Source organism: Solanum tuberosum, unplaced genomic scaffold, assembly GCF_000226075.1.
Source record: "Solanum tuberosum cultivar DM 1-3 516 R44 unplaced genomic scaffold, SolTub_3.0 scf00590, whole genome shotgun sequence".
In the NCBI taxonomy this organism is placed as follows: Eukaryota; Viridiplantae; Streptophyta; class Magnoliopsida; order Solanales; family Solanaceae; genus Solanum; species Solanum tuberosum.
Genome location: NW_006239503.1, coordinates 240959 through 257554, shown reverse-complemented (window position 1 = coordinate 257554; position 16596 = coordinate 240959). Strand labels below are relative to the sequence as shown.

The window sequence follows — 16596 nt, the reverse complement described above, 5'->3', positions numbered from 1 at the left end:
CCCCCTCCCCCCCCCCACAAAAAAATAATAATTTGTTTTTTAAAAATATCAATTTCAATTTTTTATTTTTTCACCACACCCCTAAGCCCCTGGTCCCGCACCAGCCCCACCCCACCACAAAAAAATTAAGTTTATTTTTTAAAAAAATTTGCAATTTCAATTCAAAAAATATTTTCTAATCTCTAGTAAAACTAAAAGATATTTTCTCAAAAATATTTTTTATTCATAAATCAAACACTAAAAAAATGTTCTAGAAAATATTTTCTACTCACCAATCAAGCATGAAAAAATAAATCAAAGATGTACTTGTTTTCCAGAAAAACATTTTACATCATACTCCCTCCGTCCACTATTGTTTGACAGGATAAGATCATGCACAATCCTTAAGAAAAATTTAATATAAGGTGCAATTTGAGTGGCCAAAAGAACACTTGTTTCAGAAATGGAGAATCGGTGGAAGACCTTCTGAGTTTTGTAAGTAACCTTGACAATCAATCAAGTACATTAATTTTGAGAAATGCTGTTATGATCAGAGAATTTCATCTTTTTCTGATAATTGAACTATCACATACAGGCTTGGTCGAGCTGGCGTATTGAACTATCACATTCACATACAGGCTTGGTTAAGCTGGCGTAATGGAACAACTGTAGATTTTGTAGATCCAATGCTGAAGGAAAGCACAGGACTGATTCGTGACATAATGAGAAGCATTCACATAGCTTTATTGTGTGTTCAAGAAAGTGTGGCTGATAGACCAACCATGGCAGCTGTTGTTCTCATGCTCAGTAGCTTTTCGTTGAGTCTTCCAATGCCTTCAGGGCCAGCATTCTATATGCACAGTAATATTACCGCAGAGACGTCGCTTATTAAAGAATACAACACAAGAATGACAGACTCTAGTGAACTAGCCAAAAGTAAATCTATTGGTTCATCACGAAATGAGGCATCCATATCTGAGTTATATCCTCGTTAACATCCTTAGTATGATAACCTTTTTCTCTGAGTTTACTTATTTTATGTGTTGGTACCACTTTTAGTGTACGTGTAGTCTAGCTAACAATAATTATTATAAAGTTTATATGTAATAGTAACACTCTTTTTAATACAATGCATAGTTTTAAAATGAGTAGTTATTTAACTAAGAAAACAAGAGGAAAGGAAAAGGTCTCAATTTCTAGGAACTCCTTCCATACCACTTTATACTATTTGAAGAGCCAAATAACTTTTCGTTTACTAAAATCATATAAAATGTTACTTATTTCATTTCATATTAATTGATTATCTTTCATTTTATATTATGTTTAAGAAATTATATTTCAAATAATTAATTTCTCTAATTTATTCTTTTTTTATATTGATGTACATTAAGATATTCAAAAAGTATTCATGATAGGAGTAAAGTGAATTTTTTATATTCAATTTAATAAATAGACAAATAATTCGGAACATATAATTTTATTAATATAGCCAACTATATATTATAGTAGGGATGGAAAAGTATGTATGTAATTAGAAACGTTCAAGTAAAAGCAAGTACAAATTTTGCACCTCGATAGCTTGTTCTTATACTCTCCTGTCCCATCACCCCCATAAATTAGACTTATTGACTTTGACGATTCAATTTGTCAACTTCTGAGATGTAGACCAAGTGAAATAAAATATTTATAGGTGTATAATTTGAAGAGAAAAAATAATACTGGTACACAAGTCATAACTACATATAATATAAATGATCCATTGCATTGAAGTTGAGCAGTTTTTAAAAATTTCTTTTGTTAGAGTCATTGCCAGAAATTATTACAATATTTCTGAGTGAGACTCGATCGAACCCCCATCCAACACGTTTCCTACTAATAAAAAAAACAAACCAGTCAAGCTAGACATGATGAAGTTACTTGAAATCAAGTATGAATCGGATTATTCAAACCTAAATATAAAACTCAAAAAGTTTAAATCTTTTTTCATTATTCCCTCCAATTTGTCCCATGCGTACGGCACTGACAGATGGAGTCTTCTTGTCTGACATTTTCTATCCCATTCTATCTGCCATTGTTTTCTTATTTATTAGAATTTTTTTTATATTATTCACATTTTTTTATTATTAATGGAATACTTATATAATCATATAATTTCATGGAATGTTTAAGACGAAGTGTTCTACAAGTTTTTGTTTTTTTTTTTAAAAAAAAATATTTTTGAATCCAATCCAATAATATATATAAATAGGGTTTACTATAACATACGTTTTCTCAAGCTCTTGCAATTCTAAGGGGAGCTTGTGAACAAATTACTTGCTACTATCAAATAGTCTACATTACAAGTTGTAGCCAAAATATCAACAGCCATGGCCATAACAATTCAAAAGTGGCTATTGATCATTTCGTTTTTGCATATACATGTTCTCAATATCGTAGCGCAGCTGCCTGATTTACTATACGGTAGATGTGGTAAGAATGGTAACTATACTGAGAATAGTATGTACAAGAACAATCTAAACACACTCCTCACTTCCCTTCCCTCAAAAATAGATAACTATGGTTTCAACAATGCTTCCATTGGCCAAAACTCCGACAGAGCCAGTGTTATTGTGCTATATATGTAGAGGAGACGTGGAGCTACAAGAATAATGTCACAATCGTTTCTCAAAAGCTTGTACAAGTATGTCCTAACCAAAAAGAAGCTTCTGGTGGTTATGATAAATGTATGTTAGTGTACTCGAATGAATCCATTACAGACACTACATCATTTTCTAACCTCTTTTACTTAGGGAATATTAGGAATGCCTCAAAACCCGATGAGTTTAACCAGGAGCTAAGAAAATTATTGGATAATTTGAGAGGCGTTGCTGCAAATGGTGGTGATCCCCATCTAAAATATGCTAGTGGTAATGCGACAGGTCCAGATTTTCAGACTATATTTGCACTTGTGCAGTACACTCCTGATTTATCTCCTCAGAATTGCTTAACTGGCGCTTATGGAGATATGATTCATTGTCCCTGCATGGGCAGGAGGGGTGGCAGAATCATAGGGGCAAGGTGTAACTTCCGTTATGAAAGTTACAGTTTCTTCAAGCAGCTGGATGTAGGGTCAGAAGCTCCGCCACCTGAAGGTGAATACATTTATATATCATTCCTTCTGCTCATCCCAATTTGTTCCGTGTCTATTTTTATAATAACCTAAAAGAGATGGTCACACAATTCAACATGACCACAAATTTTGACTTGTGTCAAGGAAGATCATACTATATTATAGGAGAGATATTGCATTTGTGATATTTAATAAGTATGCATAGTTTCTGAAATAACCTCCAAAGGAAAGATAATAACTTTTTTTCACATGAGATGTAGTTAAAAACTGACATTGTACTAACTTGAAGCGTTTTTGTAGGGAAAGAGGATGGTGATAAAACGGTGCGAACAGTCATCATTATCGTTGTGCCAACTGTTACAATTGTTATTCTTATTGGTTGTATTTCTGTCATCTTGATGAGGAGGCGAAAGAAGAAGCTGGTGGACGAAATTCAGAGTAAGCATAAGCTATAACAAACAATTACTAAGGAAAGTTAAAATCTTAGGACCATGTTTAAACTAATTTGTTGTATGCTTTTCATTTACTACTATGTTTCTGAAGGTATACGTGGGGATGATATTAGCACTACAGAATCCTTGCAATATGATTTTTCGACAATTAGAGCAGCGACAGATAACTTCTCAGATGTTAATGTGCTGGGACAAGGTGGATTTGGTCCCGTGTACAAGGTGATTAAGCTTACATATTGCTGCATGAGTTTAACTTGTATAGTACAAATATTGTTTCCACGGACAAATATTATAAGTGAACTCCTTAATGCATAACACCCTAGTTGAAACAAGAATACTGGTTATAATTCATAATATTTTCAATTTGTACTCATATTATGTTTCAGGGTAAGCTTCAAAATGGAAAAGAAATAGCAGTGAAAAGATTGTCAGTAGATTCAGGACAAGGTGATCTAGAATTCAAAAACGAGGTTTTGTTGGTTGCCAAACTTCAACACAGGAATTTGGTCCAGTTGCTGGGATTTTGTCTAATATAGAACAGAGAGACTTCTTGTCTATGAATTTGTTCCCAATGCAAGTCTTGACCACTTTTTATTTGGTATGGATCGGACTGCTTAACTTTTTATTAAAAGTATGTGCTTGAGCATCAATAAGTTATCAATCTAACTTATATACACAAATAACAGTCTAATTAACACAACACTTATTTTGTCTGTGTTAGAAGACACCAACTAATGAAAACAACAATAACTAAAAGACAGAACACACAATCGAACTCGGGCCCACAAACTTAACTCTGGTGGTTGTCTGACTTGTGATTGTCTTTTAAATGACTTGATACTGGAAAAATTCTTCTATATTATTTGTGTAAAGAAGTCTAACTCGTAAGTTATATTCATCATCTTGTCCGCAGATTCAGTTAAACGTACTCAATTGGATTGGGAAAGACGATCCACAATCATAAGAGGCGTTGCTAGGGGAATTCTTTACCTTCATGAGGATTCTAGACTTCGAATTATTCATCGTGATCTCAAAGCTAGTAATGTTCTACTTGATGAGAAAATGTATCCTAAATTTCCGACTTTGGCATGGCAAGGCTATTTAAGTTGGGTGAAACTCAAGGCAACACAAGCAGAATTGTTGGGACCTAGTAAGTTGACTGTTATTTTCATATCACTGGGAAGGATTCTTGACTATTAGTTAGCAAGAACAAAAGCTGTTTCGAGACAAAAGCAAAATCTTTCCTTAACATGTAGAATTTTCAGATGAATTTTGTCATATCAATTTCATCATGAATAGTTAACTCAATTTTGTTGAACCAGAACTTTGATTACCCCCAAAATCATTATTATTTGAGGTAATGTTATGTAATTGATCTTGTTTTTGTTTTGCAGTGGATACATGGCTCCAGAGTATGCAATGCACGGACAGTTTTCAGTCAAGTCAGATGTTTTTAGCTTTGGGGTACTAGTCCTAGAAATTTTAAGTGGCCAAAAGAACACTTGTTTCAGAAATGGAGAATATATGGAAGATCTTCTGAGCTATGTAAGTAACCAAGTTATTTAATCAACTACACCTCAATACCGAATTAGTTGGGACAATCCCTATGCATCAAATTCTTTTACATTGTCGATGTAAAACTCTGAATTAATATGTCACAGGCATGGAGGAACTGGCGCGAAGGAACAGCTATAAATTTGATAGACCCCATTTTGACGGGAAGCTCAGGACTTGTTCCTGATATAATGAGATGCATCCACATTGCTTTATTGTGTGTTCAAGATAATATTGGTGATAGACCAACTATGGCTGCAGTAGTTCTCATGCTCAGTAGCCTCTCTCTGAGTCTTCCCGTGCCTTCAGGGCCTGCATACTATACACATGACGACATTAGCCCAGAGATTTCGCTTATTCAAGATCATCAGAACCTAGAGAATTAGAAAAAAGCAAATCACTTTGTTCATCACCAAAAATGAGGCATTTTATATCTTCGTTATCATCCTTACACATTATAATAGCCTTCTTTCCTGAATTACTTTGTTATTTATTAATTGTTTTTGTGATCCAACTTGTTTCATATATATGTATAACTAGTTATTACACTAGTAAAAATGGTGAAAAGTTTCAACCAGTCCTGTAAATATATAAACCATTGTTTGTTCTGGTGAAAACTTAGCTTTGATTTTCAACCCATATTTGCTTAACCCGCCCGTACTAAATACATATTCTACCTGCCCATTTAAAAAGTGGATAAATTAAATATGGATTACCTCATTTTCAACCCGCCATAAAATGAGTGAAACGGGTTGGACGCGGGTTATAAATTTGTTTTAGTTCCAGCCGCTAGCTTAAACAAATTAAGTGTTTGGATCATCTTATGTTTTCTATGCTTAACAAGATTAAACAATTATCATTCAATTAGGTTTAATACTTATAAGTACCGTCCTACTTAAATTCATTGAATCGTGACATATATTTTGATGATTTCCCTTCATCAGTAATTGTCTAAACGAGATTGCAGTGTCCTGTTATATGGGTTCTTTTTCTTTTTTATTATTATATTATTTTGTTAAAACAATTTTGTTAAATTAGGTCTTAGGCCTAACTCACAAGCCAAAAACTAGCTCAAAGGGAGGATGATTGCCCAAGCCTTATAAGAAGTCCACCCATCTCATTAACCACCAATGTGAGACTTTTTGTCATTCTTTAACAAGTTTCCATAAAATTAATTAATCAAAATAATGTTAACTAGTGTAGATGGTTAGCAAGCTAGATGGTTGAGTTAGTTAACTGATCTACTAGAGTTAGTTAACAATATAGACAAATGGCATTAGTTAGTTACAAGCCCATGTGATTAGTATAAATACACACAGTGTACATATTCAATGAATCAAGTTACATAATTCAATCAATACAATTTCATTCTTCCTCTCTACATTACTGCAAAGCTTAAAGCTCCAACTAATGGAGCTTTCATGGTATCAGAGCCCACGATCATAGAGAGTTTATTATCCAGAAGAAGGATTATGTGCTTCAATCTCATCATTCATAAAAACTGGTGAATCGGAAGAAGTTACTCAAAAGTTCCCATGACTGGAACTACAATGAATGCAGCTGGAGATGGAACTGCTAGCACTGGCAGTGGTACACGCACAACAACATTCCCTGTGATTGATCACAATCATCCCCTGTTTCTTCAAAATACAAAAGTTCCAGGTAGTTCTCTAATCTCACTACAATTAACAGGTTCAGAGAACTATGCTTTGTGGAGCAGGTCTTTTCGAATTGGTTTAGTAGGTCGAAGTAAGCTAAGATTTGTGAATGAAAGGTTTCCTAAGTCTATGTTTGAGCCTGAATTACATGATCAGTGGGAAAAATGTAATGCAGTAGTTTTTAGTTGGATTATGAATGCAGTGAGACCTAGTCTCCTTAGCTATGTTGTATATGCATCTGATGCTAGAAAGGTGTGGCTAGATCTGAGAGAAAGGTTTGACACTATGAATGGATCCAGAATTTTTCAGCTACACTGAGAGATTCATTCTCTCACTCAAGGAACAATGTCAATCACTGACTATCATTCAAAATTGAGAGACCTCTGGGATGAGTATGATGCTATCATGCCATGCCCTCAGTGTCCATGTCCTGAATCCAAAAAGTTTGGTGAACATTGTGATTATCAAAGGTTATTGCAATTCTTAATGGGGTTAAATAAGTCGTATTCCCCTCATAGGAGTCAAATCCTGATGATGAGTCTTATTCCTTCACTAAACAAAGCATATGCACTACTTATTGATCAAGAAAGTCAGAGAAGTCTGACTAGTACTAGTTCCAACAGCTCAGGTATGATAGAAGGCACAACAATGTATACTCACAGACACAACACCTACAACAATGGAGCTGGATCATCTAAGGTGTCTTCTACGAAATCATTCTCAAGTTTTGGTGATCACAATGAAGGATATAATCACAGTACTAACTCTTCAGGAGGAAGCTACAAGGCTAGAAAAAACTTCTTACAGTGTGAACATTGTGGGTGTAAAGGTCATTCCAGAGAACAGTGCTACAAAATAGTGGGATATCCTTCAGACTTCAAGTCCAAGAAGAAACTTCTGAATACATGGATGTATGTTAATCAGGTGGATCTCCACTCTAATCCTGGACAGGAGAACATAGGTTGCAGCAACAAAGGAAACAACAGTTTAGGAACATGTCCTCTTTCTGGAGCTGTTTTCACTCCTGCTCAATATCAACAAATTATTCATCTGCTATCTAGATCAAGTTGTGAGAACACAATAGCTGAACCATCTGCAAACATTGCCATTACTGATGATTCAGGTAGTTCCATATTACTATGTCATGTAATTATGCAAGTAGAAAATGGATAGTTGATACTGGAGCTTCACATCATATCACATCTGACCTTGGCATTCTAAACAAAACTAGAGATGTGCCTGAACAAGGAGAAAGTAAAGTTCATTTACCAAATGGTAAAGTTGCATCAGTTACTCACATTGGAAGTACTTGTGTGTTGAACAAACAGCCTATATCTAATGTGTTATTCTTACCTGACTTCAGGTTTAACTTGTTGTCAGTCTCAAAGATAACCAAAGAACTATAATGCATGGTGTGTTTTTTTCCGGACTTCTGTCTTTTCCAGGATCTCTACACTGTTCTAGTGAAGGGGATTGGTAAGGAGGAACATAGTTTATACATACTACATGAAGGATCAAGTCAAGCTCCGAGTCAGCTGGTCAACTGTAGTGTAAACAAATATGTTAGTTCTGTTACTCAGAGTCTAGTAGTATATGGCATAAAAGACTTGGTCATGCACCTATTGATGTAATAAAAAAACATGAGTGCCTTAAGACATTAGCAAGTAGTGATCAACTTCATTGCACTGTTTGTCCTCTAGCTAGACATATTAAACTTCTATTTCCTACAAGTACTCACAAGACTAATCATGTATTTGAATTGTTGCATTGTGATTTGTGGGGACCTTACAGAGTTCCTACCTATAATGGAAAGAGATTTTTTGTTACTATTGTGGATGATTTTAGCAGGTACACTTGGGTGTTCCTAATTTCATCCAAAGCAGACACTATAGTGGTACTCAGACACTTTCTTAAACAGGTCCAAAATGTATTCTCCACCACTGTTAAAACTCTGAGAACAGACAATAGTTGTGAGTTCTTTAATAGTGAGGTTCAGACTTTAGTAAGTGAACTTGGAATTGCTCATCAGAGTACATGTGTCTATACACCACAACATAATGGTGTTGCAGAAAGAAAGAATAGAACCATTCTTGCCATGGCAAGGTCTCTCAGGATTCAAGCCTTTATACCACTCAAATATTGGGGTCACTGTGTCTCCACTGCTGTGTATCTTATCAATAGGCTTCCTTCTAGAGTATTGACCGATAAGTCTCCCTATGAAAAACTATATCTCCACTCGCCATCCTTATCTCATCTGAAATTTTTTGGGTGCCTAGGTTATGCTGCATGTCCCAAGATTTCTAATAAGTTCTCATCCAGGGCCATTCCTACAGTGTTTATGGGTTATTCATCCTCACAAAAAAGATATTTCCTATATGATATTCATGTCATAAGTTTTTTCTGAATAGGCATGTTTTATTTCAAGAAGATTTGTTTCCTTTCAAGCACATGCAAGCATCCTCAGACCCCATGTTTCCGGTTCTTGACCTTATCTCACCAGTTGATTCTGAGTCAGTGTCACTGCCTAGTGTGACTCCTGTAGACATGGATTCTAAGCCAGTTATGCCCTTTGAATTATCACCTACTCATATCGCACCTCTTATATCTCCTACTTCTATCCCAATTTCTCCTGTGGTGCCAGTTGCATCTTCAAGAAGATCAGGCATGCCTACTAAACCCCCTTTGTGGTTGCAGGACTTTGTTACACAGCCAAAAGCAAAAGCTAGTTTTTGTCTCTATCCACTAGCTTCTCATCTCACTTACTCTCATATGTCCCCATCTTACAGTCAAACCTTGCAAGCTTGTTCAGCTATATCTGAACCAGTAACCTTCAAGGAGGCTGCTGTTGATCTTGCTTGAGTAAAAGCTATGAATGAAGAGATTGCAGCTCTAGAGGCTAATAAAACATGGAGCATTGTTGATCTTCCACCTGGCAAGGCACCTATTGGATACAAGTGGATCTATAAAATAAAATTTCTGTTCTCAGGGGAAGTTGAGAGGCTCAAGGCCAGGCTGGTAGCTGAGGGGTTCAGTTGGAGAGAAGGTCTTGATTATGGAGAAACTTTTAGTCCAGTTGCTAAGATGGTCACTGTGAGAGCTGTGGTAGCTCTGGCTGCTTCACAAGGATGGTATATTTATCAGATGGATGTGCACAATTCCTTTCTTAATAGTGATCTCAATGAAGAAGTGTACATGCAGATTCCTGATGGCTTTGCAAACCAGGGGGCAAGCAAGAAGGTGTGCAAATTACACAAGTCTTTGTATGGTCTAAAACAGGCACCTAGGCAATGGAATTTGAAGCTAACTGAAGCATTGGTGCAGATGAGATTTACACAAAGTCACTTTGACTACTCACTCTTCACTAAACAGACAAAGGGGGATATTGTGATAGTGTTAGTGTATGTTGATGATCTTCTGATGACTGGCAGCAATTCTCAACAGTTATGCAAGACTAGACAGGAAATTAAAACCAGTTTCAAAATGAAAGATCTAGGTGAACACAAATTCTTCCTTGGAATTAAGTTCTCTAGATCCAACAAGGGTATTTTGATGACACAAAGAAAGTATGCTTTGGAACTGATTTCAGAGTCTGGGCTAGGAAGAGCTAAACCTATCTACACACCACTAGAAGTGAATCAAAAACTCACTTATATCAAATATGATGACTAACTTAATGACACAGACACAAGTATTGAAAGTGATGATCTACTTCAAAATCCTACAAGGTATCAAAGACTAGTAGGAAGGCTTCTCTATCTCACTATGACAAGACCATATCTTGCCTTCATTGTATAGGTACTAAGTCTATTCATGCACTCTCCTAAACAGTCACATTTGGAGGTTGCACTAAGAATGGTGAGATATGTTAAGGAAACACCTGGTTCAGGATTATTAATGCCATCTGATCAAACTGCACAACTCACTGCCTACTGTGACTCTGATTGGGGAGCATGTGTGGAAACCAGGAGACCAGTCACATGATATCTTGTGAAGTTTGGAGGTGTTTTAGTGTCTTGGAAATCTAAGAAACAAGAAACAGTGTCAAGGGGTTCAGCTGAGGCAGAGTTCATGTGTAACATCTCGCACCTAGAAACGACTATAAAGAGTTTAAAATAAGAAAATATTGAATTTTGGTAAGAATAAGGAAATCTGGAAAAAAATTGTCTAAGTTAAGAAAGTGAGTTTTGACCATTTTCAAACGGCCATAACTCCTAGCTCAGAATGAGTTAGGAGCAGCTCTTGATATGGTTGGAAATCCCTTGGGATGATCTTTTCAACACCACCGAGTTTGCACAATTTCGACATCATATGAGTGAGATATGTCTTTCGGAAGTTGGGTTGTTGGATTGAGGAAGGTCCCAATCCGGATTTAGGGAAGGGCAAAGTAGTCTTTTCTCTAATTAATTTCCTAATTCATTTTTAGGGATTTATTGGGGTAAAAACATGACTTAGTCAGTTTGGACAATTGAGAAATACGCTTAGATCTTGGAGAAGAGAGAAAAGAAGAAAGAAAGGGAGAAAAGCCAAGATTTCGCCAAGAACGTCAAGCTTTTGAAGTGGAATTCGTTGGGGGCGATCCCTATTAAGGTATGTGAGATCTTTTCGTGTTGGGTTAGTTCACCCACACTCCCATCTTATTTCTTTGATTGAATGAAAAGTTAGGGAGTTCTTGAAGAACTTTGTTGAAATTCGTTAAGTTCTTGTTGGTTGAATTGTTGATGCTTGGGGGGTTAAGTTGATTAATGTTTTCGGGATGTTTTTCGAGTTAGATTGGTTGTGTATTGAGGTTACAATTGATCCTAAGTGTTTGGGGAAGGAATTAGGGAAGATTAGAAGGTTTAAAGATGAAAAACGGAGAAGAAAAATTGAGAACACATGGGTAACGAGGCTGGGGCGCCGCGCCCCAAAGCAGCCTCTAAACTTTTGTCCTTGGGGCGCCACGCCAGCCAGAGCTCCCCACAGACTTCTCTGAAGTTTGGGGCTTGGCGCCCCACGCCTCTCAGAGCGCCAAGGACGCCAGTCCACCCCATTCTTCCCCCATCTTTTCGTACTAGTTTCCAAGCGATGTACCTACATTTTCTAGTTGATTCCAACACTCTAAGGTACATCTAAACATCATAAATCATCCATAAACATGAGATCATGAATCTTGAATCCATAAATCCAATTCAAGGAAAGTTAAGGTCAAAGTCAAAGAAGTTAAGAGTCGAGTTTAGAAGTTAAGAAACAAGTCAAAGCAAAGTTTCTTAAAGTCTTCAAGAGCCTTTAATAAACGTTTAAACTTCGTTTTAAGGCTCAAGTTTCAAGTAAAGTAAAGAGTAAAGAGTTGAGTTCATTTCTCAAAATTTATTAGGGAACTAAGTATTCCCAAAGAAGTTTATAAATGTTTTCACATTTAAGCAAGAAAGGAACTATGATTTCCAAAAGAGCCTTTGGGCTAGTTTTCAATAAAAGGAACATCAATTCCAAGAGAGCCTTTGGGCTAAACATTGAGCAATTATCTCAAACTAAAGAAAGAGGTGTTTAAAACACATATAAGCTAAAGTATATTTTGGGAGTAGTATTGAGCACCGAATTAGGGACGCGAGTTCATATTAATTCAAATCTCCATATGAACCATGTAGCCATCATGGGTATTAATGGGTCATACTTTTTAGATGATCACTTAAGTTAAGCTAGTGGATCCACTAAGGTAAGTAAGGTCTTATATCACGGCAAGGTATAGGATGGTCCTTGGGCAACGTGAGGTAAAACGTTGTATCATCACTACGACTCATAGTGGTGGCTGTCGGTTAAAGAATCTCCCACAAAAGTTATATTACTTTTATATATAGGTAAAGTTGAGTTTGTTATTATTTTATCTTTAACGAACTAAGTTGTTCACACTGTTTTACAAGCTTTATATATATATTACATGTGTCTTATTGCTTTATATTGAGTTCAGTTATTCATGAGTTGTACAGAGCCAAGGTAAGTGTTCCTTCTTACTCTTTTCAAGCTTAAGTTGTTGTTTAGCTTTCCAACTCGCATACTCACACATTTAATGTACTGATGCCAGTTGGCCTGCATCTTATTATGATGCAAACACATGTAACCAGGATCAACATCTAGTGCGCCGTTGATCTAGTCGAGCATTCTAGAGTTAGTGGTGAGCCTCCTTGCTTTTCGGAGGACTCTTTTATTCGCTTTCCTAGTTTTTGCTTTATTAGGATGTTGTGGTGTCTGTCCCAACATCCATCTCAGTATTATAGAAGCTTCATGGACAGTCAGACAGTTAGTTATGAGTATCTCATCTTTGTATTGCAGATGTTTTGCTTTGAGACTTAAGTCGCTAATTTGGCTAAGATGTTATTTCTTTAAGTTATTGTTTAAACTTATTTTGTTGAGTAAGTCTTCCGCTGAGTTCAAAAAGCCAAGCCAATGGTTCACTTGGGGACAGTAATGGTCTCCGAGTGCCGGCCACGTCCAGGGTGTAGACTCGGGGCATGACATTAGGAGCATGACTGCTTGTGCAGCTGAGATCACTTGGTTAATAGGCCTATATAAAGAACTGAGAGTATGTGTAAATTATTCTGTGCATATGATGTGTGACAATAAGACATCTATTCAAATAGCTGCAAATCCCATCTTCCATGAGAGAACTAAACACATAAACATTGATTGCCATTTTGTGAGGGAAAGAATTTGCCAAGGAATGCTGAAAACTGAACACGGCAACACTAAACATCAACTTGCTGATTTACTGACTAAAGGGCTGGGAAAGATACAACACAACTTGCTGATGAGCAGTTTTGGGATGGCTAATGTGTTTCAACCATAAGCTTGAGGAGGAGTGTTAACTAGTGTAGATGGTTAGCAAGCTAGATGGTTGAGTTAGTTAACTAATCCACTAGAGTTAGTTAACAATATAGACAGCTGACATTAGTTAGTTACAATCCCATGTGATTAGTATAAATACACTCAATATACAGATTCAATGAATCAAGTTACATAATTCAATCAATACAATTTCTTTCTTCTTCTCTACATTACTGCAAAGCTTAAAGCTCCAACTATGAAGTTTTCATGGTATCAAAGCACATGTGTCTATACACCACAACAGAATGGTGTTGTTGAAAGAAAGCATAGAACCATTCTTGCCATGGCAAGGTCTCTTAGGTTTCAAGCCTCCATACCACTCAAATATTGGGGTCACTGTGTCTCCACTGCTGTGTATCTTATCAATAGGCTTTTTTATAGAGTATTGACCTATAAGTCTGCCTATGAAAAACTATATCTCCACTCTATATCCTTATCTCATGTGAAAATTTTTGGATGCCTATGTTATGCTGCATGTCCCAAAATTTCTGATAAGTTCTCATCCAGGGCCATTCCTACAGTGTTTATGGGTTATTCATCCTCACAAAAAGGATATGTCCTATATGATATTCATGCTCATAAGTTTTTTGTGAATATGCATGTTGTATTTCAAGAAGATTTGTTTCCTTTCAAGCACATGCAAGCATCCTCAGACCCCATGTTTCCTGTTCTTGACCTTATCTCACCAATTGATTCTGAGTCAGTGTCACTGCCTAGTGTGACTCATGTAGACATGGATTCTAAGCCAGTTATGCCCTTTGAATTATCACCTACTCATATCCCACCTCATGTATCTCCTACTCATATCCCAATTTCTCATGTGGTGCCAGTTGTATCTTTAAAAAGATCAGGCAGGCCTACTAAACCCCTTTTATGGTTGCAGGACTTTGTTACACAGCCAAAAGCAAAAGCTAGCTCTTGTCTCTATCCACTAGCTTCTCATCTCACTTACTCTCATATGTCCCCATCTTACAGCCAAACCTTGCAAGCTTATTCAGCTATATCTGAACCAGTAACCTTCAAGGAGGCTGTTGCTGCTCCTGCTTGAGTAAAAGCTATAAATGAAGAGATTGCAGCTCTAGAGGCTAATAAAACATGGAGCATTGTTGATCTTTCACCTGGCAAGGTACCTATTGGGTGCAGATGTGTAATGACCCTCATGGTCATTTCTATGTCTTGCCTTCTGTGTGTCGTTTAGAGCGTTCCTATAGTGACCCCAAGTCATTTATGACTTGCTGGGACTGACAGTTCGGTCACCTGGTCGTTCGTTTGGTCTTGGTGCGAGTTTTTGTGTTTTAGAGCTTATGAACCTTGAACGATCATTTGCGATCAAAAGTTCAAGAAGATGACATCGGAATCCAATTCTGACGATTCCATCAGCTCCGGAAGGGTCATTTTAGGCTAGTAGCATGATCAACATGGCTCCCGAGGTTTTCAGTGTGAGTCGGTGCGATTAGGCATTTTAGCCTTTTGAAATTTGGCTTAAGTTTGACTTTGGTCAACATTCTGAGTAAACTCGCTCAGATGAGAATTTCGTCCTTTTGGTTAGCTTCGAAATGTCGAGTTTGGTCTAGATTGACCCTTCTTTTGTGTCTGGAGGTTTTCGATATCTTTCCGAGCCCTTTTGTGGGTTTTGACTTAAAATGACTTTTGGAAGTGGGACCACCTTTTATCGAAATGACCTCTGATGGAAATTTCGACTGTGCCGTTGAGTCTGGAATATTGAATTTGGTATGGTTGCATATCTCGTTTTGCGTGCACGGGGTTCCGAACGAGTTTGGAGCACCCCGTCGGAGTTTTAATTTTGGGAAAAGTTGCAGAAAATCTGCTATAAATGCAGACATATCAGCAAACATTCCCAAACTTCAAACCCTCATAACTCTTTCATTTTTCAACCGATTTAGGTGATACAAAAGGCAAAGTTGCGATATTTTTCGAGGACAACGTGTTGGTGAGCTCGGATAGTGATTTGGAGTCCCCGTTTTGAGGTAATTTTCGAAAATACCTGCTGCCAGACCTCTTTTTGTGAGCTTGATTTTTGGAAATTTTTGAGACTTGTTTTCTTAGCCATTTTAGATCCGTGATTTTTGAGGCTATCTTGAGTGGTTTTTCAAGGAGAACATTGTGGTGTTGTTAGATTTTACTGTAGGCCGCTCATTTTTGGTAAATACACTGCTGTCCCATTTCTATTTTTGAGAAAATTTGGGTTTTAGTTGCATGTTGATATTGTGTTGTTACCGAGCCCCAAATTGTGTCCTATTTTGGGACATAAGCTGGGGAAACTGGTTAGGACCCACTTTTGGGGTTAATTTCGGAATTTCCTGCGCGGGTCCCACGATTCCCATTTTGACTCCAAAATTGACCCGTCTCCGTTTGTTGTGATTTTAGTGTCTAAATGATCGTATTAATGTTGTGACTCTATTTTTGATAGCGGGGCAGCGTTTCGAGGACGTTCGGAAAGGGAAAGCTCCGGAGAAGTGATTTTGGAACGCGTGTGATTGGCCTACAGGTAGGCTACGGTTTCCCTCTCTTAGATTGAGCTCGAGAATGTGAATGCATGTTGATTACTTGGGATTTGGGTTGGGTAGTTATTGAAGCCTACATAGGTGTTAAGAAATCATGTTTTCGGCCTATTTCGGGAATTATCGGGTAACTGTGAGCATGCTTTGTGTTATTAACGGACCCTCCTCGCTATGTGGAGTGCTTGCATGCTTAATTATTTTTTATTCGAAGAATGTTGGACCTTAGTTTAGGTTTGACTAGGGTTTGCCTCAGAAATACATTATTCGGATCCAATAGGCCTTAGTTTTGCCCCGACGTCGCTCGGCCGGCTTAGATCCCTGTAGACTGGTGTAGCAGACTTCAGTCTGATAGTTTGGGCCTTAATTATTAAGACTCTTTCAGCAGCTACATTGGCACCTTTATAGAGTATCCGGTTAGAGTTCCGGCCTCTATTGCCCAGTTACTTATATAGAACATCCGGTTA

General features: G+C 37.1%; 2 protein-coding genes and 1 pseudogene across 2 annotated transcripts; all 3 read left to right on the top strand.

Moving 5' to 3' along the window:
- Positions 1 to 2345: 2345 nt before the first annotated feature.
- Positions 2346 to 5564, top strand: LOC102605621 (putative receptor-like protein kinase At4g00960; annotated as a pseudogene).
- Positions 5565 to 6629: 1065 nt separating this feature from the next.
- LOC107058658 (uncharacterized) lies at positions 6630 to 7070 on the top strand. Its single transcript, XM_015304631.1, has one exon. The coding sequence runs from the start codon at positions 6630 to 6632 to the stop codon at positions 7068 to 7070; it is 441 nt and encodes a 146-aa protein (XP_015160117.1).
- A 27-nt stretch (positions 7071 to 7097) lies between these two features.
- On the top strand, positions 7098 to 9611 carry LOC107058657 (uncharacterized). Its single transcript, XM_015304630.1, has 5 exons — positions 7098 to 7875; positions 7926 to 8092; positions 8198 to 8314; positions 8671 to 8855; positions 9161 to 9611. Exons 1-5 carry the CDS (start codon positions 7098 to 7100, stop codon positions 9609 to 9611), a joined length of 1698 nt encoding a protein of 565 aa, XP_015160116.1.
- The last annotated feature ends 6985 nt before the right edge of the window (positions 9612 to 16596 follow it).